This window comes from Taurulus bubalis (assembly GCF_910589615.1).
Source record: "Taurulus bubalis genome assembly, chromosome: 19".
NCBI classification, from domain to species: domain Eukaryota; kingdom Metazoa; phylum Chordata; class Actinopteri; order Perciformes; family Cottidae; genus Taurulus; species Taurulus bubalis.
The window spans coordinates 14,009,256-14,036,954 of record NC_136607.1 but is presented as its reverse complement, the minus strand read 5'-3'; the positions used below and the strand labels follow the sequence as shown (position 1 = coordinate 14,036,954).

Here is a 27,699-nt window from a genome sequence, read left to right as displayed (position 1 = left end):
ATTGTTTTCTTGAGTCGCTCTTCAAGCTTTGTTCAGAGCCCAGCCTAAATACAAAAGAGTTGCATGAACTGTGCAAACCATTAAAACATGAGCGCGGAAACCAGCACTCTCCATGAAGGTCAAATATATAATACGGTATAGCGATATCAAAACGATATTTTGTGTCCACCAGAAAGTATCTCAAGAATGTTTCCAAGGCATTGATGACAGATCATGGTTCAGTGGAGGCAAATAGCAACGTTTTCACATTAGTGGTAATGTTCTTTGAAGGGAAAATGGTTTTGTCTTAAACATTGATACAACAAAGAATTAGCATAAAAGAAGCATGCGTGCAGTGACAGTCACCCAGTGGAAAAGGAATGATGAAAGAATGTGTAACTGAGGTCAAGTGTTTGAATAGAGTGATTGTTTCTTTTATTTATTCCAGTTTACGCAGGTTATTAAAACCAGTCTGAGCATCACAGAGGCTTATTTTATCATCCCCACGCCTCTATTTCCTCTCTCTGAAGGGATCATTACTCGTCCTCTAAAATCAGAGAACTAAGTGGTTTGTCAAAGAAACACTTTTAAGTCTTCCGCTGCCACTTACTCAAAGGACTCTATAGGTTTTGGGAAAAGCTTTATTGTCACGCACCAAACGTATTAGCCTTCTGCTTTGAAGACTGTTTTGACACCCAATTGATAGATGACAGGCCTGGAAAAGATTCTTTCTTTTGCCTTGATAATATCCCTACTATAATGGAAAAGCTTTTTCGATTGGTTTCTGGCTTAGAGTTTTGTGTTTGGCCAAAATATATTATTGTGTGTTTATGCATTTTGAATGTGGGCGAAGTGTTATAGGAGGTGTTGAGAGTTCTTCTGAAAATACGTTCTTTCAAGAGCAATTATCGTTTCTGCCTTTTAATTAGAAAGACAACTGATGGTGTAACTTCTTTAACAATCATAGTGCTCTTCAAAGCAATAGCACTTCACACAGCTCTATGAGAGGCATGTCGTTAATGGAAATATTTTTAGTTTTATGCTGTTCAAATTCATTCATAATGAGATTCAAACATTTAATTTACCTCACAGTTTCTCTTTTGACATGAACACTAGTTCAAGTGTAACATTTAGGCTTATTTCATCCCCTCGTGAACAATATATTCCTCTCAGATTAAGCCAGTCATGTGCATGTATAAAGAATTTGTCCTCCTACGCATCTAACATTGGTTACGGTTTAACATTTTTATTCAGTCAGGTCACTGGCTCTGGGCCCTATTCTTTGTACCTGGCTTACTGAGTTAGCCGGCTACTTTTCAGGATAAGATGACGTAGGTCAGGCTTTTCGGTTCTCGAAGCAAGTTTTAAAAAATCACCATAGCAACACAGCCAAAAATGTAAACCTACTCCTGCGCAGGCTTACTGAAATTCCCCCCTGGTCTCCATTGAGTCTCATGTTTTTAGGATGTATGTTGATTTTGTCTATTGTTAACAGTTAATTCAGTCAGCTTCAAAGCAGAGTTATGTTTTCTTCCACTGGAAAGCACAATAAAAAACCAGCACATATTCTAGATATCTTAATTTTTTAAATATATGTACTTATATATAATATTATGGTTATGTCCATAGGCCATTTTTCCTCTGAGCCAACCAACACAAGCAGATGACAGAAACTCACTGATATGATGATTACTTTATAATGTATATCTGTACTACCGGAATATAACCTCATTTGGACGTTCAATATGTCATAAAACATTGGTGGAGTTGTTCATGTATCAATTAACAAATTATTTTATAAAGTAGTGAAAAGTCAATTTGTTTCAACAAACCAAAAAATATTGTATTCGATTTTGTATTTACTTCGAAAAGTATGCATTTCTTGAAGTATTTTTTAATTATCGCTAGATATTCAAACGACCTTTGCATCAAACTTCAAGCCGTGCGTGGCTTTGGTTTGGTTGGTCGGGCATTGCTTGGTAGGTGGTAAGCAGCTCCTAGGTTGTTGGCAGGTATGTTCTTGCTGTGCAGGTCAGTTGCAAGGTTGTTGGCAGGTGGTTGTTATGGTGGTGTGAATGTTTGGTCGGGCATGGCTTGATGGTTGCTCCGATGTTTGATGCAGGGGTTTGGCAGGGGTTTCCAGATAGTTGTTATTAGCTGCTTTTTTGTGGCCACTACGGCGGCACCATGTGGTCGATACTGTGTCTCTGAGCACGTAAGTGAATTGTTAAGTGGTTGTTACCGTCTAATCTGTGATTGCAAGGCCATTTAGAGTTATAACTATGGCAATTGTGATTAGTGTGATTAGAAGAAAAACCATACTCTCCACAGAAGAAGGGTATCAAGCACCATTATAGCAGCATGTGTTTAAATGTTGTTTTTCTTTATCTCGGTGCACTTAGAAAAATTGGATGTGTAGACAATTAACGGTTGAGCCATTTGGAACAACTTGTGAACCTCATACTAGTTCCAAAAGCAGCTTTATCGCCTTTTCTTCATACAAAACCGTTATATTCCCCGACAGATTTACTGAATCCCTTGACTAGTCTTTACAGCCAATGCCCAAAAAATAATCTCACAGCATTGTCCATGTCTTTGACAACACGCAGTAAATGGACTTCACAAACTATCCCTTGAGAAGGAAGACATTGACTGGGCCCGGGACTGCTCTTATAAGCACTAGCAGCTTCCAGCACATTAATAAACACCCACCATGTGTCTAATTTTGAAATGCCTATGACCTTTTACCCAACAATTAGCTTAAATGCTAACTTTTGGCCTTAAAACTGTGGGGAGAAGTCAAATCTGGCCAATGTGGAAGATCATATATCACTGGCTGCAGTATCTAATTGCAAAATATGCACATCATGGGACATTTCAGTTACAATATGTAACCTAAAATAAATTATTAAATCGACTGTAGATCTACCTCAGCAAATAAGAATTAGACATCTAGGACATGTAGCTTCTGCAGATTCTTCTGATGGTGTTTTCTATATTTATATCTTCTTACAAAGGAACACTGATTTGGTGTGGCACAACTCCACAGTACTCAACCAACTCATTATTTTGAATGTTTGGTGGGTTCAATCAATAAAGAACTGAAGGGAAGTGCACACCTATTCTCGTTAGGTAAATCACAGGTAGGCATCAAAGGAAGGAGTAGAGAGATGAACCCCATTTAATTCTGATGCAATTTTATCTTTTAACTCTTCTGTGCATGTGTTTTTTTATGATTTATAAAAACCTGCTCTTCTCCTGAGTATGTAGTGTGTAGGAAGGGTGCATAAAAGCAGTGCGCTCATAACAGTCGAGATAGATTACTTGGAAAGGTTATTCAGGCTTCCAACATCCATATGTCCACATCTTAGAAATCAGATAATAAAATCACAATGTGGAAAAGAAGAGGCAAGCCTGCCTTCACAATTTTGAGATATGGATGCAATTTTAATGGAGATGCGTTGATACATGTATTTTTTTATTTTGAATTACTGCTTAACTTGAATCAGATTTGTTTTCTACAATGTGGACATGTAGATGCCAGTCCTGAATGAATGACTTCTTTATGAACACTATATACCTGTGTTCATTTTCATTTTTAAACACTGCGACACAATATGTATCTCCGCTGTCCTGTGAAAACCATGTATATCCACATTTGGCAATCAAACCAAAGGTAAGTAGTCCTCGGTGATTCGTGGAAACTCCCCTACTTCTTCAAATAAACAAACCATTTTAAAACCCCACCAGGTTACCAAAAAAGTGTATTGTCTGTAAACAAGGCTGTTTTTCCATCGTTCATGAAAGGTTGACGTCTTGGAATTACATGGTTTCCACAGGACAGCGACAATATGTCACCTGGATGAATTGTAGTTTTCTTCCTGAGATTGAAAAATGTCCATTCATAGAATCTGAAACACCAAAATTGCACTAGGGCTATGAAAACCCATCTCTGTCCTCTTTGGTCTTGTGTGTTTAACCAAAGCGTTTATTACACAAAGTAGAAAAGCTTTGTACTCATGAACTTGGTTTCCTCATTAATCAGCACAGGGCTGAGGCTTCTTCAGTATGCACTCAAACTGAAGAAGGCCTTGGGCCACTTAATCAGGTTAATCCAAACTAACATTTTCACTGCTAACAAAATCTAGAGATGTGTCAATGTAGTTGGAACACAACCAATAATCAAGTGTCATCTGACTGATTGACTTAGTTACTTAAATATGGGTCCTGGTAATTGAATTCTGGGCAAAAAGAATAACAAAAATGATTTGAACAATTTTCAATTTTTCAATTTTTTTTCATGTCGCTTCTCCTCTTAATATGGCTTTTATGCTATATGAGGCCGATCATTTCTTTTCCAGAATGTTAAAATCACTGCCAGTGAGAGAACACTACTTTTCGAGGTTGTAATTGCAGACAGTGTTACGCACTTCTCTTTTTCTGTCAGTTGAAATTTCACAATGGTGTGTGTGTGATCTCCACTGGAGCCATTTCAGATGAGCCGTGTCGAGGACTTTTTTATCTTATCGCTATTATTCTTCTGCTTTTTTCTTTCTTTTGATATTCTGTTTTTCCATTCTACTCTTCACTGAACTGAATTCACCCTGTCTACTGTGCACAGATTGATCCATATCAGGATCAGATCATATTTTGAAGACTCTAACTATGTATTTTCTGATTGTCTTTCCAAAAATCATTGTCTCCTATGTATAATTAAATTTTTTGGAAATGAATAAATTCATAGAAAAACTTAATCTAGCTATTTTTACCGCTTATAAATTAAATAAGGGGCTCATATTAGTATGCAGTGTCATGTGGGCTACAACAAAGATGCAGTAATAGAAAACCCACTCCATTTCATTATTCTAATTAAACTTTTAATCATGTCTTTTTCATTCCTATTTGTATTTCAGTCGCTCCAGACCTCAGCACTTTATCTACCTTGAGGCACAAGTGTAACTGCAAAACTTTGTTGGAAAATATATACAAGAAAATTATATAAAACCTGTAACCAAACACAGACTGCTTTTTGAGCAAATCCCTTCAGTCTGAGACAGCATTCTCGTATCACACTAGTGAATTAAGATGTGGTCAATTTTTTCCTGGAGACATTTTACACTTTACACTGAATTCTCAAAAGGTACTGTTGTTTTTTTCCCTTTCCTTCGACCCCCTGTGGTCTGGTCTTTGTGAGCTGGCAGGACTGTGAGCCACAGATAACACAATGCGGATATGACACTCCCTAGATAATTCCTCTGCTTTCTCTTAGATTGAGATTAAAATGCTGTAGTTGAATATCATCTCAAGGGAGCTACCTATCAAAGCCTATACTCAGTCCTCGTTTCTCCCACAGTTTTGCTTTGTGAAATGTTTTGGCAATTTAAATAACCCTTCCCCCCTCCCTTCCCTCCCTCTCTTTTTTTCCCTTATCCACCGACAATCATCAGAATTAGAGATGGCACTTGAACATTTTTTTTTTCATATTAGATTTCATGCACGACATAGCAAAGCTTTGATCTAGAAACGGAACTTTGCAAACTGTGGAGGTTTCAGTTATACATTTTGGCATGTTTAGTGTCAGAGTGCATTATATATGCACAACTGTATTGGCTGCTAAACACTGTGAATTAGGGCATCATAATACACTATGTTATTAGCAGACACTATTTGTTGGCATGCAAGAGGAAATCAATGTTTTTGTCCCAGTCTTCCTCTGTCACCGAACACAAATTACATTATAACCTTGCACACATTTGTCTCTGAACATTATGAAATCAATCTGTTTTGCATTACAAATTATTGGCTGGGTCAAAAGCATATTATGCATAAGTAGCAAAAGCTATGAATGTGAACCAACTCTAAAAAAATACATTGATTTATTAGAACAATGACTCTTTTTCCTTTATTCTCCTGAATTAAATCACAATGAAAGATCCACACTATTTAGCTTTCCTACAATTGGGATATAAATGCACTTCTGTTCTCCCACATGAATGTGTTAGTTGTTTGCCCTCTCTCCAGGCTAAAGCTTAGTAACCCGATGATATTGGTTTTGGCTGCATTCTCACTTTCTGCCTCCCCTGGGACCGGCAAGTAAAAACAGTTTATTGAGTTGTGAGAATAAAATGAAAGAGGATATTAGCATGTGGTAGACAAATTGTGTGGATCGTCATTGTTCACTTGAACTCTTATTAAACTCTTATTAAACAGTATGGCAGGTGGCAGGGAGAAAGTATTTATTTTCTCATAATACCCTAATTTCTTTCATCTGTTAGTATTCATCATTGACTATCTCATTAGAATTTGGGTTTTTTTTGTCGAGCAAAACAGCAGGGGCTTTCAGTGTATTGGGCAGAAATCATTGGCGTAATCTGATAGCCAACACAAATAAAGAAAACACACACTGGTGATGGAAGAAAAGAATGATTACATATTTTAGCTGGGCCACACACAGGCCCTGGAACCTCTACAAGCCATTACCTTGTAAGGACCCAATCACCTCCAATATGGCTGTCATAAATTAGCACCAAAACAAAAGCAAACTAATTTGCTTCTTTCAATCACCAGCACATGTTGTCTCTCTTTCCCTTTTCTCCAGTTTTCTCAACAGCCAATCTTTGAAGAGCCATGAGCCTATCTTGGAAGATTTATGAATATGTTAGAATAGCCTGAGCCAACAGTTTTCAAAGTGGTGAAGTGAAAATAAATTAAACTGGCCCTGTAGGCAAGTCGTGCGGAGAGTGATGAATTAGATACTCATTGCTCTGTCGCTCGATGCCTGTCCCTCTTTTCAAGTGAAAGCGCTGCAAACATTATGGGGAAGACAAACAACCATACAAATCAATTAAGTGTTTTTTTCATGACAGACTTGTTAAGAAAACTGTATTCAGAGACAAAAGTATATTAGTAAACGCAATGTCCCTGGTTACCAGATAATTATTTCCTGAAACAAAGTCTTGCAAAACAAGCAGAGCAAATGTTGGTCGAGCACCACAGAAAACACAAACACATCTTTGTCAATACACAGACACAAAAAACTGTTTTTTTTAATCTTCTTAACATGGTGGTACTAACCACATCAAGTTATGTTGACTTAGAGATCAGGGTCAGCTTGCGCTATATCTCATGTCACATTAGTGGTCGGCGGTATTGACCCAGCTCCTGGACAGGCCCATGTATAGGACCGAGGCGACCATTTCCTTGATGAAAGCATGCGTCCTTTTGCCCAGAGAAATGATAACACTGGATCATTTCCATCAGGATGGATAGCTGGACATTTTCTTTCAATTCTCTCTAACATTCCGAAAACCCAGTACCTGATGAAATCTTCCCATGTTGACCTGGAGGTCAGCTTTCAATTGGAAGTGGTCAATCAAGAGTGAGTTTCTATTTGAGCCAGCGTAACCATAAATCTTCTCTTCCACTCACTTGTGCCAGCTGCAGGCTGCCATTTCAGCATTTCGGTTTTCCACTCAGTCTTTTTTCTCTCTCTGACAGACTTTATTTCATCAATTGATTGGGGGTTTCTTTACTTTATTCTTCTTTTTTTTTCATTCAAAAGGGCCCTTGCAGTGTTCAACTCTATTTTTTTGAACACTTTGTGCACACTACTTCAATTGTTGGTCAGAATGTATGGACAAAAGATGATGATTCTGTTTAAAATGTTTTTCCATAACAAATAGCACTTCCAGGTATTATGAGACCATTATTATCTCCGCCAGGTGTAAGCCTGGGGAGAGCTTACGTGTTTGTTTTGGTTATGTGTGTGTGACCCGTTTGCCCGTGACTGCGTGAGTGTGCACTTCTGTGTTTGTCCGCGGCTAATCCCGCATTTTGCTGCAGCAAACTGCATACTATTTGTGGTGTCCATTTATGGCTGCATGCTCAAGAACCTCAAGTGTTCCTCAAGGACTCACACTTTCTCTAAACACCTTTTTATTACCTGTTTTATACTGCCATTGACTGCCTGATTACTCCTCACACACCACTCTTAACCGGCCCACGGCCAGTAGGGGCCGCTAGTGATCATGTAGCTCGGTGCATCTACGACCGTCAAGCCGCTACTCTGCAACCAGAGAAACAGTGTGGTGGAAACAGTCTGCACCGTGTTATAGTTTGGGACGGTGTGTTTGGCTCACAGCTAACGGAACTACCAGTACCAGCACTTCTGAGCACCTCTCTATGGCTACTTTGCAGTCACTTTTATTAAAAAAATTTGAAAGGTATTCACCACTAGCTAAATGATTTACAGTAGACTCAAAAACTATAATACATTTGCATGATCATGGTTTTATATTTCAGAGTTGAAATGATGATGTGTACCATACTTTGAAAATGTTAAATATTCAAATAACATAATAGATAACCCACAAACGCTTTCACTTTTGGGTTACTGTACAACACTTTCTGAAAAGTCTAGGGCAAATGTGTGACCCCCAAAACAAATAGATTAACATTTCTGTTTTTAGAGATGCTTGATGTCATTTCTGTGATAAATCTGGGCGTTTGATCTGAGACGTTTATACAGCACATTTTGACACTTTGAGGACAGTTGTATCTTTTATAGCAGAAATGGAAATGTCAAAGCTTGTCATACGTCTCGGCTCTCCCTCTCCGGGGTTCTTGTAAAACATGGGATTTCTGCAAGAGCCTGCAAAGAGTGTGCACATGTGCTCAGACGTGCATCTCTTCCTGTGTGTGCGTGCGTGCATTTGAGAAAGTGACACTAGTATATCTCACCAGCCGAGGCCCTACTGATACTGCTGTGCGGGGACACATGGTAGCACACGACAGAACAGCTTGAACTGTGCGACTGTCGTGCAGAAGCAGCCAACAGCAACCACAAGACATATTTTGAAACACGGCTAATATTTAAGTATTTTGTTGCTTCAAAACTAAATTATATTACATACATTTGCATTAATATATTTAAATTGCAATATATTTGGGATATTTCCTAAAAAAAAAAGAAGAAGAAAGAATACAAAATTGCATATGCCCATCTTTGATCCAGCACACAGCAAAAGGAGAAGAAAAATAATCACAAACTTACGTATACTCTGACTCAACTTGTGCGTCTGTGTCCAATGTGCAGCACAACTAGCAATAACTCGGCACCATGGAGAGCTCGTCTACCTCTCCAGACTGTCTGCTCTTTTCAATCCAGCAATTGCTTCAACGTGCAATTTCAGCAATTCCTTATTTTCAAGAGGCAGGAGCAGAAGGGCCTGAATGCAAAATCCATTTGTATACATAATGTATGCTTTTACAGTGATTACCTTCATCCGTGCTGCTTTTTGTGTTAACAATGTGAATAAGTGAGTTTCCTCAAAGCTAACGTCATATAGCGGTATTGTGTGGAAAGCATTGTGTTATGCAAGTCTTTCTGTTCCACACAGATACAGCAGCATGTATCGCATATGCATATGCAAGCACTTGTATGTTAATATGTCCAGAAAATAGGATTAGACACTTCTCTGTTGTTTTGCTTTTTCAAATATATGCCTGGCTAAATATTAATGCACCACAAAAACTCCACATACCTCGGCAGAGCACTCGGGGATGAAAACAACTCAAAAACATTCTTTGTTCTGCACTTTGGACATATTTGAGATGGAAATATTGATTAAATCATCCTGAGCAAGTATTCCCACACACAAATACTTATAGTAGAATTGTTCAACAAAATCATCGACAGTCCTGTTTGAAAACAGAGGCTGCTGCCTTCTAGTGTGTTGGGAACACTTATGGTAATCTACAATAATCTACTCGGCACACACAGCAACACATTATCCATTTGAATGCTAAGTACACCTCATTCAGAACTTTAAAAAATGCTAACATATTCTGAGAGCTGAGAATAGCTCCAGTGTAACATGTTATCCCTGTCAGACCAACACGCACTGTCAGAGACCTAAAGCGCTTTATGTAAAGAAATGAAAAGTGGATAATCGCTGATTTAGCTGCACCTTTACCTTCTAGTTGCTGAAGAACAACTCTCTTGTGAAATGGGCCAACACAGCAAATCTTACGGCTGTGTGCCCTTTTGTTATAAGCATCTAGGGATCAGCAGGGCAGACTGGACAGACCTGGACTGAAGAGAAAAAGCCAATCATCCAGTTCAGAGGTCTTTGCTTTTGTATCATGGCTGCAACGATAACCTCCAATGGTAATTTAATGCCGCCATTCAAGTAATGCACTTTATTGCACCAGTGGATTAAGTAATGATTATTTTGCGAAATTGCGGCCACACAATGGTCAATTAATCTTTAATGAAAGTGAAACTTATGAGGCGAAGCGTGGCATTGCAATAAGCAGGCAACTGCTTGCCAAGGCAGTTACAAGCCTCAGTTGTGGCCTACACTCCTCATCTATCACCATGTAAAAATAGAGCACTCTCGAAAGAGACACAATAAAAAGGCAAAGTCACAGTTGCAGAGTCTCCGATTTTAGCATTCATGGAATGTTTGAAGGCCTATATCCTCCAAAGTACGTGAAGGAAATATATCAGCCTCTGATGTATGCAGTTAGATTAACTGCCATTTTGAGGTGCTATTTATTTAGAGCAAGTCAGGCATACTGGTTGCAGAGAATTATGTGCACTGACAGAGCATGAAGTTGGAGGTTATCAAATGGCTGTACGGGAATTCCAATATGCACCTATTCATTTCATCAGTAACTCTTTAATGATAGTAAGTGTAACTCCTTGCTCCAAAACCCAGTGTTTTCCTCAACAAATACCTGCATCAGAGCCATATAAACTGAAGCGTTATTGCCCAATCACTCTCAATGTGTCCACATGCTACTGCACCACCACAACAAAGCCAGGAAAGTCACAAAGATAAATGTTTTTCTCTGATTAGTTTCTCATTTCATTTTTGGCCCGAGGGCTCCAATTCTCTTACTCATTCCCCACTGCACTAACAAATGTTGATTGATTTGCTTTTATTGCATGACATCATTTCTACACTGGAGTGGGAGGACAAGACATCAAATTTCCAATACTTGAATACGTGCTCGGTGGGAGAACGTAGAGGAGAGCAGGAGAGGTGAAGAAACGGGAATGAGGAGAGTGATTGATTGAGTGAATGGGAGCCAAAGGATGATGGGGGACGAGTCAAGGGGCATGTGCATGAGTGTGGCGGGAGTAGGAGTGAGTGTAATGAAGTAAGACAGAAGAGATGTGTACAGAGACAGAGTACGAGGGAGAGGGAAAGAGGCATGGAAGGAGGAGGACCAGAAACATTGAGGGGAAAAGAAAGTGGAAAACAATAGATTGCACGACGGATAGTGCTATACTGAATGTCAGCATCCCAAACGATTCCCTCTGCAATCTGCTGGTACCAACACAATGATGTGTGTGTGTGTGTGTGTGTGTGTGTGTGTGTGTGTGTGTGTGTGTGTGTGTGTGTGTGGGTCGGGGGGTTTGGGTATGGGGTATGGTCGGACAGCAGCGGGAAAGAGGGAGGGCTGAAGCACTCGGTGTTATTGTGCACCCGGCCGCTGGCATCAGCACTGTCAGTAAGCAGCGTTGATCCGTGAACTTGCCATCTGGATTCTCCCACAAATCACATTAAAGTTTCAAACCCAGGAATACATCAAGCTAAATGAATATTGGATCCAGGGGCCGCAGACAGGCCTGATGGAGAGAAAGCCCTGTGCAACCCAACTCTTTTGTGATCAGACATGATCCATCACTCCCTTTTACGCCCTCCATCACTCCCTCCTTCTTTTCTCTTTATCACTGATGAGGAGAAGGGAACTGTTTGATATCCATGAAAAAAGGTACACAAGAACAGCTTGTAGTTGAAAGTGTTTTTTTTTTTTTCAGTTCATATTTGAACTGACATCATCATTGTATAAAAATAACCATTTTGGAATGAAATCTCACCAACTACGACACCAAATTGAACCAGGGGCTTAAAGTCGGAGGTCCCCATTTGCTATCTTTCTTTTTCCAAACTCAGCCTTCATGTTTATCTGAACTACACACCTGTATTGTTTCATGAATATATCTTGAGCAGTTCCGATATCCTGGTGTCAAAATATGTCAACCAACAGGCGTATAAACACGCAGACTCACAAGGTGAAAACAAAACCAGCATATTTACCATACCTGGTAAATATGACTGAACTATTAGCATAATTAACTGGCCGATAGAATTGACGAACATGAATTATCCAAACACATCCAAACTGCAGTATGTGTTTCGATAATTAATGCAGCAATGCGTTTCAAAGGGTGTCACCATGACGATGAATGTGAAAGTTGTTCTAGATGTCAGACACAAAACTTGGCATATATTAAGATCCTCCTTTTCTTCTATATCACACTCAGTTTTTATTCTAGCGTGTGTTGTGGGCGGAAATAAGGAACGTTAATTGCGACATGCATATGCACAATAAGAAATACCATTCAACTATGTGACAATACCCCCAAAATGATTAATGTGTACAGTACAACATTGTAGGCTTATTCTCCCTTTCATTTCAGCTGGATCATGTTGATTTTGCATAAATGGATTCCTATTTTCACCCAAAGGTGAAATATAATAATATGTGAGCGTACAAAAAATAATGCAATCATTCATCATTCAATAACTTGTTATGTTCTGGTTCCTGGTTGCCTATTTTCTGCTGAAGCACTGTTTGTGCTCAAGTAAAACCTATTAAGAAAATATTGCCTCACCATATTGCCGTGTCGTACAAGAAGGGAAAAGATCTATTTAGTTCTTTTCCAATTCAGTGGCTCGTGGAGCTTGGGGGTTATTTTTCCCGGGCCTGGACTGAAGAAAAAGGCTTTACTGTTAGCTCATCAAGCTTCAGTTCTAGGAGACACCCAGGGTGAGATAGGGATTGTTTTGGAGTCTAACAAGTTATATGTGAGTGAGTGAGAGTGAAGAGGTACTTTCAGCTTCAGCTTTAAATTGGCCTCTAGATTATAAATTATACCTCCATTAGCATAAAATAAGCAGGATGCTGCAAAGTTGGGTATGTTAACCACAATCAAATACAAATGGAAACACTTATTGAACACAGTAATGCATTTTGTAGAAAATGCCCAGGAAGTGAAATTATGTGATAAAAACAAAACAACACAGCGCAACCAGGCATCAATCATTGTTGAAAGTGGTCACATCATGAGTGATCAGCCACAGAACAGGCAGCTCAAATTGGACATAGTCGAACTCTGAAGCACATCTTCCAAAAAATAAAAGAGTGCTTATGGCAAAAAACAATCCTAGAAGGGCAGCCATCCATTTAACTGCAGCTTTCCCCACTCTTTTTTTCTCACATGTGTGTTTACTATGTTGAACAGTATTAGTATCATGCGTTGACAGTATTACTCACTCTCATCCTTCCATTTCAGTTATTACTAAGTATACATTTGATAACAATGATAAATAAATGATTCATGTCCCTTTTTTAAATGAATTTTGTAAGCTGTTGTATTCAGCTCTTTTTATTATTTAGTTTGGTCCACTAGGCTGCACATTCCATATCTTGTCCAAATGCTTCATCGTTTTACAACACAAAGAAAATTGAACAAGAACAGTAATGTTTTTCTTTTTCTTTCTTGAATTGTTTTTTTTCCACATTCTGTTTAACTTAATCCTCTCATTTATCTCCTTTCAGGTCTTCAGGTCATTTTCCCAGATTACCTGCAGGAGAAATTTGTCCAGTCAGCCCTAAGCTACATCATGTGCAATGGAGAGGGGGAGTACGTGTGCAGTAACAACCAGTGCATCTGTCAGTGTGCCGACGATTATCCGCAATGCAACTGTCCCATCACCGACATCCAGATCATGGAGAACACCATGTTGGGCATGTCTGAGTCCTGGGTATCCTCTTATAAAGACTTTGAGAACTCTGGTAAGTCGGAAATCCCACTAACCTTAATCTATCATGACAGTTAAGAAACATCGTATGAACGCATCATTGTATTTATGTTAAAGCTGCGTAGGTATGTTTTACTATTTTGCAAGGGAACCATTCTTGACACATCTTAAATCTGAAGAGCATATTAATGGACACAAATACATAGCTCAGGCTATTAAGGTAATCTCATGATCTCTCAATTTCCTTGTTGCTCGAAGATAATTTAAAAACATATTTAATACTTTGGCAGCTTAGTCTGTCCTTATTCACTGCCAAATCTAGATGATAAATAGACAATTATGTTTTTATGTTCACTGCAGAAACCTTCATATTGTTATAGAAAGTAGTATAGATGAGAAAACACTTTTATGGGCAATGCACTTACAAATTATTTATTTATTTATTATTAAATCTATTTTTACTGTAATACACATGTGAACGTGAGGTATATGGAAGCCCATTTCCGGCAGTAAAAGAAAAATATATGAAATAAAGAGTCATAATTATGAGATAGAAAGTCGAAATTGTGAGATATTAAGTGTGCATGCTCTTCAGTGGCACTGCCTTTTTTTTCCTTTCTGTTATCTGGTGAAAAACAAAAAAAATCTGCATTGGTGCAGTCAGCTGTGTGTTTAGTTCTGTTGGTTGTTAGCTGCTAGCCAAACACATTGTCCAACACAATACAAGTGACTAAGCTTTCCCCTATAGACATACAGTCTATGGTTTCCCCCCACTGTGTCTCTGGCCCCAGAGTAGCAGCTGGGGTTTGGGGATGCACTCAGCTGTATGATCACTTGCGGCCCCTACTGGCCGAGGGCCAGTTAAGAGAAACGAGTGAGAAGTCAGCAGGCTTTCAATATCAGTATAAAACAGGCAATACAATGTGTTTTAGGAAAGTGTGAGTCACCGCTACCACGAGAGGTCCTTAAAAAATGCAGACGTAACTAGCCTCCCAAAATATTTAGTTTAGTTTGCCGCTGCAGAATGCGAGATTAGAGGTGGACAACACAGAGGTGCACGGTCACTCATTCATGGACGGACGGATACATGCACGCACGCACGCACACACATGCAAGCAACGCATGATACGCAGATATAATAATCACAGTTACTTTCTTATTTGTTATTCATAAGGAATGAATGGCATCAAAAAGAGAACTTTTGAAAGTCATGGCAAGTAATATTCTCTCCCATACAAATGTCTCTGTTTTTATTGAATGCAAATGCAGACCTAAAGGTCGACGCTAAAAATATTGGACACACACATTGAAAGAAAAAGCATAGCTAGTTCCCAGCTGTTACATTGCAAGTCACCATGCTTATCTATTATTGATATGATATGAAAGTGTCCCAATAAAACCTGCCAGCTACAGATAAATATATTTATGTACCATAGAAGAAAGTTAATGCGAGTCATGGAGGTCACTGAGTGCAGCAAGTCTGTGAAGAGGATGAGTATAGTACGCACGAAGAGGGCACAAGTATTTATATAAATGTATTACTGTCCCAGAAAACTAAATGCATTTCACACACTCACCAAAATAAGACGTTAAGGAATCAATAACTTTTGCAGGGTGTGTAACATTTATCAAAAATATCACTTTGTTTTTGGTTTAAACCAAAAGGGGATTAAACAGACATATTGTATAATGTACTGCATGTAACCATAACAGGGAATAATTAATGTCAAGAACAGTAAATGGAGCATGATGATGAATCCAAAATTAACTGCCCATTATTACCAAAGTAAAAAGGTAAGCAAATGATACACTTTCTATAAGCTTATTGCAATTATGTACAGCACCTCCTCTACAAAGACTTGTTTCTTCTTGGGAGAACCGTTGTAGCCTCAGTTGTCTTTTAATGGAAAGGAAAGTAGGTAATTGGATTGATGACAAATTATATCATCATATATGGCTCACACGGATCATGTATTTTATACTCACAATATTACTCCACTTGTGCATCTATCCAAAAAGTGATAGTGAAGCGAGACATGTGCACATTTATTCATTAAGATCTTGGAATACATTGCATCCTCAGTCAACTAGCTAATACAATAATATGCATTAGTTTAGTTGCATACACCTTTATGAGGTTCTGCAGATGTTGCATGCAATTTCTAAATGCAACATTTTTTGTTTTAAACAGAACACATTTGTGATGAGATATCCTGGACCCAACACATGTAGATGTAAATGGCACAAGAGGTGAAGTGTGGTTACATTCTGAGAGCTGTAATCTCTAGATACAGTGCTGGGTGACTTGAGATAAGAGTCATGCGAGGGACGAGGACTCTTTGGAAGCTGTATCAGGGAAGAGATCCTTGATGGCTTTGAAGCCTGTGTAGAAAGACTTGGCAACTGTTGAACTGGCATGAAGGGATGATGTGTGTTTTTGGTGAGGAAATCAGACAATTTTAAATATTGAATGCTGGAGACACCCAGCTTTTCTCGGGAAAAAGTGAGGTATGTGACATCTCGGAAAACTGGGTGTGGGAATATGGCAAGTTCAGAACAAGGGTGGAGAAGACATCTTGTGTCTTTGAAGAAAAGGGGAGCTCTGACATGCCTGGGAGGAGAGTGGAGGAAGTTCTGACATTTCTCGGCTGTGCCTCAAAAAGAGCTCTCAACTCTAATGCCGCTAAACTGTCTTGGAAAGGTCTGTGTGAGGTGACTGGCTTACTGCGCAGGTCTTGAATATGGGAATCTTTTCTTTTTAGAGTTGAGTGTGGAGAAGCTTTTTGTACTGTTACATTTTTTCTATAGACATTTTTTGTTTATCACCCACTGCAGATTTCTGCTTTATCAAGGGCATTCGATTGTGTGTAGCATCTTGACTGTTGACATTGCTAAGAAGACATTTTAGGCATTCAATTGTTACCTCTATTATTTATAATGATGTGCTTACATTTATCTTCAGAGATAAAAAAAATAAGCTACTCTGAGTCGTTTGACTCGATATTTTGTTAATTAGCACACCAAATAAAAGATTCCCTACCCTTGTGTGTTTGCTATTGGAGTCTGAGTCTCATCATCATGCCCCTTGTTGCTAAACATTGGAGTTAGTGTTGAAAACAAGGGTCAGAGAGCCGGGCGCACGGTTGTGTGGGTTGGAGAAAAGCAATATAGATCAGAAGCAGCAGCAGGAACATAAGGGCAATAATCAACACTGGTGGACACAAATTTGTTTGGGCAGTGCTCTTCAGCGAAAGTGTGAGAGCACAGAGTAAAAGGGTGTTTACTGAACTGAGGGTTTCAATTCTCTCTAAATGCTCAAAACAGAAGCAATCCAAAAGTAAACAAAATACATCCAACCACATAGGAAACAGATTGGTCAGAATTCTGGGTGCTCACTGACCACTGGCACCTTACCATGCTTGTCCTCAATAGGGACAATTAATTGGATTTTCCTACAAAAACATTATATTGACGCATTTTATCTCGTCTTTTCATTTCGCTGTGTTCAAGACGTTTCTGGGCGTCAACTTATAAAAAAACATAGTGACCAGGTGCCAGATTGTAATCACACATCCAGAAGTAGGCGACAAAATGTCGTACACGTAAAATAATAACAATTATCTATATAAATAGCAAGCGGTCAATTCAAGCAGTCAATTCTGAAATGATCCAAACATTGTGGATTAATTGACTGTTAGAATCTTCTGCTGACACAAGCGACTTTCACTTAATTCCACGTTTACTTAATTAAGTGTACCGTAACAGTTCATTTAGTTACACATCAAATTCAAACAGGAGTCAGCAGAGTACAGAGTGCTGCAATACAAAAAAGTTACTCCTTTGTTTCCTCACTCATCAGTTAATAAAAGTTAATTCTGATCATGTTTGTTTTGTGTCCTAAGGGAAAGAAATACAGCAGATTCAAGAGTTTTGTCACTCTCCTGTATGAATCCTCCATACGGTCAGCTGCTTGCTGTTGCTATTTGTAATTCTACCCAGGATGCTAGCTGGATTCGGGTTGAACAAATAAATGTTTTGTAAAACAAACCCATTCGCCAATATTGTTAACATTCTTATCATTTGTATGAAACACACCGGTTGGTTCACTGATAGGATTCTTTGAATGAATACTTTTTTATTTCACTATTTCATTAGTTGAACAAATGCCAGAAATGGTTCGACTATGGAAATGTAAACTCATTTTAGTCAGTGCAGTTTACCGGCTGCTTACCTGTGTACCATATTTGCTTAAAAGTTTGAGAATAAATGTTAAGTGCTCTCCTTTAATTCAAATAATCAGATTATTTTAACATAGAAGGACAATACAACTATTTTAAATTATCTAACTCAGCACCTTTGAAGCATTCAAGTCAGAATGTTTATTCCACTATTTTTTTCCCTTTTTTTTTCTCTCTCCACTCATCTCTGTTTTGCAATCCTCTCTCTCTCCATCCCTCTCCGTCATCCAGATGAGTTCAAATCCTTTCTGAAGAGGCTGCCCTCCACTCACTTCCTGCCCATCAGCAGTGTGCATCTCCTGTGGGGCAGCGACTGGGACCTTCAGGCCCGCTACAGGCTCCTGCAGAGTTCCCTGGAGATCCAGCGGCTCAAGATCCAGCACACCGCCCGCAAGCTCTTTGGCCTCAGCATCCGTTGTCACCACAACCCCAACCACCAGATGCCAAGGGAGAGGTGGGTAGATATACGACCTCCACATCATAGTGGAAATGAGGTGTGGATTTAATCAGCAACATACAGCAAAGGTGCTGTTTGGCACTGATATTTTTGGATATCTGCTTTTCAAGTGCAAGAAAAGCAAGAGCATGTGAAAATGTAATGACATCTTTCAGGGAAATGTCTCCTCTGAGATGATGTAGAGGTTTTATTTTGATTGTTTCTTCTTGAAGCGTGCACAGTAAGGATGTCATCCATTATACATTTCAACGTATGGCTCTGTTGTTTCTGTCCATCAAGCCAACTTAGTGCTGAGGCTTGCACATGCCCAAAGCACTCTTGCTCATTCTTGTATTTCACATTGCAGTCTGAAAAGAAAATGTAGCTGTGGGAGTTTTCTTGATAGGTCATTGCACACATCTGTCACCACCTACTGCAGTTGCTGCTTAAGAGCCTCGCTGCAGATGTGCCATGGTGTCAGCATTGCCTGCCCAATTTCCCCCTCCGCTGTAACAAATATTAGAAAAACACTATGGAAAATATGCAAAAATCCCAGGTGCCACATGAAACATCCTGAAAACTATTCCACGTAGGGGATGTCGCCATATAAATGGAAACAGAATCTGAAATATTAATTTAAGTGGTCTGAAAATGAGCGGTTTTCAACTGTCACTGACAGAAAAGGCACACACCCACATGTATGTGTGTGTGTGTGTATGTGTGAGAGAGTGTGAGTGTGAGAGTTGGCAAAGGTTTGTTGTGAAGTGTTATCAAAGAGACACAGTATATGTGCCTCCTCTTCCATGGCGTATGCATCAAGGGTGCCTGATGGCACTGGAAACAAGAGCAGTGTGTTTATTTGCTTACTTGTGTGAGACAGGTTTGCATCAGATGGTGGACTTATTTGTTTTCATTACCTGTGTGTGTGTGTGTGTGTGTGTTTGTGTTTGTACTTTGCATAGATGTGGTCTATAGCTCACCCAGGGGTTCTGTTTTCATTCGAGTACATCTAACATCTAATAAAAACAATCAACTGTTTTAATAATATTGGACTGTATTGTAAGGGTAACCATGTTGCCCAATGCATGTGTATTGTCAGTATAGTGCCTTTTAAGGTATCTTCCTTTTCCCCAGTTGAAGGAAAGTGCCCCTATCACCAACAGGGACTCCAACCTTATCCTCTCCTCTGGGCAGCTTATAACAGCTGATCTGGGGATGAGGTAATTGATGTAAAGCTGAATGCCCATAAACCATCAGCCCAAGTGTTTTCAAGGTGCGTGCCAACCACCTCAGGGAGGCCTTCCAGCACATCCTCCACCTGTCAGTAAAGCTGCAGAGGGTGCTGATGATGATGTGAAAAACATCCTGCCTGGCCCCAGTGGCCAAGAATGGGCACACCAGGACTCTAAATGACAGCCGGCCAGATCCCTTGCGAGGGACCGTTTAGATTCCCTCCAGATCCTACATAAGGCCCACAATGGGGAGGATGATGTTGTCAACCACCTGCTACTCTGTGCATACTTGGAGGGGCACTGTAAGAATCATGTCCATTGCCATCTCCTGTGGTTTTAACACCAGTCAGGGAAGAATTTCCCTGAGCTATGCATGTGGAAACCCTGTAGTGATCAATTGGAACAGAGATCACCCCACCCATTAGGAATGTCAGTTTTGGTTGGTTTTGCTTTCGATAGCCCGAAACCCTTTAACAGGTAACTGACTGGTTAATAATAAAAAATAAAATGAAATTACATGCAGTACAAAAGGGAATGTCTCTTGCATTTCATGTAATTTCGCTCAATGAGCGTTAGAGCACATTTCAAAGCACTTTCTAATTAGAGGTGCTGAAATTTTAATGTGTTGTGTCTTAAATGTCTTGCCGTTTATTTTATGTTGGCTTGATCAGGTCACAAGGGTTTCATCGATTCATCGGCCACTGAACGCTCTCGCCTGATATTATTGTGAAATAGTTAGTTCAGTGGTCTTTAAAAAGACCCATTAGATGATGTTCAGAATTGAAACATATTAAATATTTGTATATGTGTCAATATTTTTTCTCATTTTTTCACTTTCTTGCCTGCTCTTTAATTTGTTGTGAAAGCCACACAGCTGAAGACACACACACACACACACACACACACACACACACACACACACACACACACACACACACACACACACACACACACACACACACACACACACACGCTCCATTGGGCCGCTAAATTACAAATCCTGCTTTAATGAAGGCATGACTTGCCCTACTCTGCCTCTGATTGGCTCGTACTCGTTGTCTCTGTTGATTGGGTTGGTTAGGTTAAGGCATGAGGAGTGAGATTGGTCAGAGTTAGTGTCAATTAAGTCTCAGATATGCCAATCGTAGGCAGTGTAAGGCGGATCAGAGCAGTAAAGCCTATCAAACCACCCTTGACTCAAAGTAACCAGGATAAGAGAGATGGTGTAGTACTATTATTGGTTCGTGAAATCCTCCCCCAGATTTATTAACACTAATAAGACAACTCGACTGCATACTGATATGCAAGAGAAAGAGAGGACATAAGAACTTTATATTTCCTTGAGGGCTGTGGCTGAACCATGGCGCTGCTATTGGCTCAGTCATTTGCAATTGGCTGGAAAGGTAAGAGAAATATGCTTTGTGATGCTTTGTTGCCTTGGCAACCTAGCTAACAAAGATTGTTCATTCATGGAGATGAGCTTGGACTCCCAAGTAGATGTTTTGTTTGTATAATGGAAGGTGACCTTCGTACTATAGCTGCTCAGTAAAGCATGTTTATCATAAATATGAATGTGAGTAAATGTACTGTATATTCATAGATAGGTAAAAAATAGAGGTATGCATTATCCAATAATGTATTGACTGACACTACAACACAGTAGAGTGATGCATTCTTAATGAACCAGCTCTTAGTTTCATTTTATTTCATAATTCTTACATGCTGCCTCAAAGCATTCATATTATGCCACTCCGAGTACGCTTTTAGTTTGATTAAATTATGGATGCAAAGTAAGGGCGAGTTACTTATAATTCATTGCAATTATTATAATGTGAAATTGAAATAAACTTAAACCTATCCAAAAAAGATTTTAAGTTTTAAATCATGCTGCCCCTTCACCATTGCATATTGCAAAAGGTTAGTCAATAAACACATTTACATCAGCTAATGAAAGACAGGCATCAGATGCATTGTTGCCTGGCCATAATTAGAATTGCATATCACCAACTTATAATTTTTCCTGGTTTACCTCACCGCAAGGCATTCATTCATTAAAAGCATTGTCAATTCCTGTTGTGAACACACACACAAACGTATAGCTGGACTAAATTGGATTTGCTATTGCATTTCTTTTAATGAATATAGCAGCTTGCTTCAAGTAGAATAAACATAGCCATTTGTCTTTGGTGTAAATGATTAATAGTGACAGATATGAAGTAGCTTCACTCCCAGCCAAATCATTTGCATCCAGGCTTTGCATTGGCTTTAATTATTCATGTCAAGTCAAGCATATTTACAAATAGGAATGTGCTCTCCATGTGATGAATTACTTTGCCCTAATTTCAATTGATTTTGACATGACACTGCTTTTTAAGCTTTGCTTAAACATATTTGAATCCAATTTTGCATTGAGTTTGATACAACATATATCCTGTCACTAGAAATCATCAAGGCTCTCTCTCATACGGAGCTCCCAAACCACCCCCCTCGATCCATCGCAACAGGATGTGTGTTATGATACACTGCCAGTGAAATTTGACGCTTTGCAGATACTCCATAAAGGAGAGATGATATGACACTTTATATTAAGCATTTATCGCTCATTACTCCTTTCAAAAGGCTAAGCTCTGACGATATACAGTATACAGCTACAGCTGTGGTGGTTGAAGCTGTCGCTGAGGATAATTTAATTGCCCGGACTGCGGCTGCATTTGCGGTAGTTACTATGGTGTTATGTTGTGTGACTACTCTTTGCTGCTCCTATTAACATTCTCCAAGAAAGCATAGCTAAGCCACATGGGATTGGAACCCATGGTGCTTATATCAGATATGACAGATGTGTTACAGACCACAGGAGTTCAAGAATCCAGTAGCTTCAAAGCTCAGACAGCACGACCATTTCAATTCACTGCACATACAACCACTGCGTTAGTGTTACATCCATTATAAACTATGTCCACGTCGTGATGATAAACTATACATATGTAAGTTTGATCTCTTATACCAAAATCCAATTACCTATAAAATCACTAGTTGAATTAGCTTTCAAACCTTTGTAACTCAAAGGTGTTCTCGACAATGAGCATGTGGTTAAATTCCTCCAAATATGTGTCACTCAGTAGTAGGGTTGTGCTGGTATCATATTTAAATATTAAGGTTATTGTGAAAATGGCACTATCATGATCATCATCAAACTTTCCTGAAACACAACTATTAGAAATGAGATTAGAACAAAATAATTCCGACCAAGACTGTATGATTAGTATAATGCTTCACTTGCAGTGTATGGACCACTTATGTTGTCATACACATTGTTATTTCTTTTGTGAATTAAGAATTTTTGCCAGCATTGGGCACAGGTGAAGCTCACTTATGAGCAAGAACAGAATGTGCACAATTTTGAAACAGTGCGTTTCCTTTGTAAAAAGGCAAAATGCATGCACCAACAAAATGCACTTTTTATATCGTCAGTAGCTCTGCACGCAACGCTGCAGATAGGTGTGCCGCATACACACACTAAATAAGCGTCGTGTCAGACAATGAGCTGCACTGAACAAGCTGCGTAATTGAACATGTGGAGAGTAAGGACAGGTTGCATGAACACATACACTTGCTTTAATTCAGTGGGTTAACCAGCTAATGTAAACATAGGAAGTTATGGCCAAAGTAGCTTCAGCTCAGAGTTTAACAGACATGTAGCAAAGTTAGCTGGCCCTGCTGTGACTGCTCTGCAGCCATTAGAGCTAATCAAAATATAACTGCCAACAAAGGCAGGAATGCTGTGGTGTGTTTATGGTGTCCTCTGAAAATAACAATAATCGTTGTATTGATGGTAATATAAATTGTTGATTTACCATAAAAATGTTTCCATTTAATATTATAAAACCATGTCCTGGCACATCTCTGCTTGCTGGCTCTTTAGTATGCATACTGCGATGGACAGGAAAAACAAGCTGGAGGCAACTAACATGATACATTCATCTCTCTAAAGACACTCCAGGCCGAATTGCAATACTACAGAGAGGCAATGGAAAATGATATAAAAATCACAAATACAGTTTCTGCACCAGGAGATTAAGATGTCTTATTTCTAGGGGAAAAGGCAAAAGCAGACATCAGCCCACTAGTGCACATAACACGCTCAAGAAATAGCTGCTCCACACAGGGCACATATTAAGTTTGCATTAGAACAAACAAATGAAGAAACCAGTGATCAGATGGGTTGCAGTGTTTGAAAGTGTTTTTTTTCTCTGTCATAAAATACACACATATACAAAATGTAAGCCAAAGAATATAAGGAAACTGATGATAGCTCACATTTAGGGGACCCAAACTCTCACATTTGTCTTGACACTGAAGCTTTTCGACTTGTGTTGTTGTGTCATGTTGAAAACAACAATGGCTGTATCAAGATTACACTTAATCTTGAAGAGTAAAAAACACCCTTAATCCTTTTTATGTATTTATATCCTTTTGAACCCGTCAAGGATTCCTCACTATTTTATTTTGTTTTTGTGAGAACTTTAATATTTAAACATTACAATAAGTTCCTGAACTAGATAAGTTAAATAAGAGGTATAACTGTATAGTTTGAGATTTCCAAGATTTCATTAATTAGATAACTTGTTTTCTGGTCTAAGATTACAAGATACATTATTTTAATAGAGTCACTCAGCCAACCAGTTTATTAGCATCAGTTCTTTTTCAGTTCACTTTATCCAGCTGGTTTCCTAGATTTCCCTTCTCATATTAATGTGTTCATTGAGCTATTTGTGATCTCTGTTCCTGTTTTGTTCCTTCCAAAATGAAACACAATCTCTAATTGTATGCTGACGATGTATTGTTTTACAGTTCAAGCTTTCACAAAGTGTTGTTAACCTCTTAAAGAGTCTGTCATTTGAAATATGTTGCCGAAACCCTATACGTCCTGCTACCTTCCTTGAACAATTTTAGACCATTTCAAATATTCAGGTGTCAGATGAAGACAATGGATGAAGTTAAAATAAAGGTAGATAATTATGAATTCATTTTAAATTATAGTTTTAGGAAAAGCTGGAAGAAGATATTGAAGTATCCTGTTTATTACAAACAATGATTATAATCAAAAGCCCAAACATTTGCAGAATTTCACTGAATTGAATTCTAGTCATTCAATGACCACTGAATGTCTCAACGTTTTTGCGTGGGGGAATAAAGGACACATTGCTATTAAGTACATTTTTAGTTGATTTTTCCATTTCCTAAAATGCAGGTGTGAGAATATGGGATCATTTATAGCATACCTTCACTTTATCAAATCTTCAATTTGAAGTCAAAGTTAGTGGAATCAAGCATAGTGCTTCCATTGTCCTCTATAGTTGATTTGTTCCAGGCCCATTTTGGGTATAGCTTGGGGGCTTTATGGCCTGCTGAGAATGCATTGTCATCCATCATAGTTAAGCCTTAGCTTTATTAACATGTCAAGCTAACCTTGATCAGCCCGTCCTCTGAAAAATCAGGATTCAGAATTCATCTCCTACACTCAGAAAAGAAATCCCAGTACTGTCAAGATGACAGGGAAAGATGCCTGAGGGGAAAAGAGGGCCACGATAAGAATAGCAAGTAATGCCTTCCACCTGAGGGGAATAACGCAACTCCTCCCCCTTAAAGGGAATACATTATCCAATTCCCAGACCATCCTGACTAGATGATTTCCATGTGTACATTGCTGCCAATCCTTTAACGATGCATTTGATTGACTGTGTGATTCTTGTATGTGTTTTACATCTTCGAGCCATTGGGGTCCATTCATTACAGTAAGTCAACTGACTACAAGGAACAAGTTTACTCGCGATACAGTAATGCACCCCAGTTTACTTAATGATGGGTTTTATTCCTAAATAGTAAAGTGCATTACTACCTAATTAAAAGATAATGAAACAGAATTAAAACCAAACATGTTGTCCACAGTTATAGATATCAAATCAATTTTAGAATCATTTAAAGTTGATTGTCAGAATGTATAGAGATGAATGGAAGGTCTTCGGTAAAATTCGTCAGCAGTTATGTATTGGGAAATGGGATAACAAATAGTGCTGATATGACAAGCCTCTGAACTTTCCATCTGACCACTGTTCTTCTTTCTTGATTTTCTTTCTCCTTTCTCTGTAGATCTGTGATGCAGTGGCTCAACAGGGTTCAGTCCTTCCTCTACTGCAATGAGAATGGCTTCTGGGGGACCTTCCTGGAGAGCCAAAGGACATGCGTGTGCCACACAGGTGTCACCCTGTGCCAGCGACCCATCCCGTGTGTCATAGGGGGCAACAACAGCTGTGCCATGTGCAGCCTCGCCAACATCTCACAATGTGGCTCCTGCAACAAGGGCTATAAGTTGTACCGCGGTCGCTGTGAGCCCCAGAATGTGGATTCAGAACGTAGTGAGCAGTTCATCAGCTTTGAAACTGATCTGGACTTTCAGGACCTGGAACTCAAATACCTGTTACAGAAAATGGATTCGCGACTGTACATTCACACTACATTCATCAGTAATGAGATCCGACTAGAGACCTTCTTTGATCCCCGATGGCGTAAGCGCATGTCCCTAACTCTCAAGAGTAACAAAAACCGGATGGACTACCTCCACATGATAATCGGCCTATCGATGAAGATCTGCCAGATGCGAAATAGCAGCATTGACCCCATGTTCTTTGTTTATGTCAACCCATTCAGTGGTAGTCACTCAGAAGGCTGGAGCATGCCCTTTGGAGAACATGGTTACCCACGCTGGGAAAAAGTACGACTGCAGAACACCCAGTGCTTCAACTGGACTCTCCTGCTGGGGAACCGGTGGAAGAGCTTCTTTGAGACGGTGCACATCTACCTGCGTAGCCGTGCTAAGATCCCAACTGGCCTACGCAATGACACAGGACAGGGTCCAGTGGATCTCGGAGACCCTAACAAGCGCCAGATCTACATCAAAATATCTGATATTCAAGTGTTTGGCTACAGCCTGCGCTTTAATGCCGACCTGCTCCGTAGTGCCGTGCAGCAGGTTAACCAGTCGTACACACAAGGAACTCAGTTCTACTCATCCTCATCTGTTATGCTCCTGTTACTGGACATTCGGGATCGAATTAACCGCCTAGCCCCTCCGTCTGCTCCTGGCAAACCCCAGCTGGACCTCTTCTCCTGTATGCTAAAGCATAGGCTCAAGCTCAACAACAGTGAGATGATTCGAGTAAATCATGCCTTGGACATGTACAGCACAGAGATTCTAAAACAATCAGATCACCTGACTGCGAAACTCTGTTGAACATAGTAACATAAACACAAGGACAGCAAACTGAAACACCCAACAAATGAACTATGAGGGGAAATTAATCTTAATTTTTCTTTCTCTTTTTCATTTTTGGACCTTTTCTGCCTTTTGATGTAATATTAACTTTGTAAGCATAATTCTTAAAGAGATGAAGGAAAAAGGCATTGATGAAAAGCATTTCAGATAAGCTAACGAAGATCAATGGAACCACTATAAAGACTGTATCATATTTGTCCCAGCATGTCTGTCATTCCCTAAAAGAACTTAAAAGAATGAGAAAAAAATTAAATATAAAATCTATGTACTGGTGAAAAAGAGGCCTTGATTTTACTCTGAGGGATCAAAGGTTATATCTGAAACTGCCATTGTTTACTGAGAAAAACATTTTTAAAGGAATAATGACATAACACAAGGGCAGATATCCTTTTATTTCAGCTAATGTGCAAAGTATTTCAGACATAATGGACAGTTTAATATTTTAAAAAAATGTTTATACATTGTAAGGATTAAATAGCCCTAGTGATTAAGTAGTCAACACATTACTTATAGACTCTTTATTACATTTCAAACCCACAGCAAATCTGCATTGCTCTTTGTGAGTTATGAGGCACTCTGTCATAGTTCTGACACATAAGGCACACAGCAGGGCAGTAATGGATAGTCATGTCAAATAACAAAA

The 27,699-nt window shown here is 39.2% G+C and overlaps 1 protein-coding gene across 1 annotated transcript in view; it reads left to right on the top strand.

Moving 5' to 3' along the window:
* The window catches only part of brinp1 (bone morphogenetic protein/retinoic acid inducible neural-specific 1), a gene marked incomplete at both ends in the record, with an annotated part of 78,178 nt that extends 51,164 nt beyond the window's left edge, over positions 1-27,014 (top strand). Inside the window, 3 exons of the mRNA XM_079235393.1 lie at positions 13,615-13,851; positions 18,287-18,509; positions 25,874-27,014. Of these exons, the coding sequence (XP_079091519.1) occupies positions 13,615-13,851; positions 18,287-18,509; positions 25,874-27,014 (1,601 nt within the window). The remainder of the gene's footprint in view (positions 1-13,614; positions 13,852-18,286; positions 18,510-25,873) is intronic.
* Between the last annotated feature and the right edge of the window lie 685 nt (positions 27,015-27,699).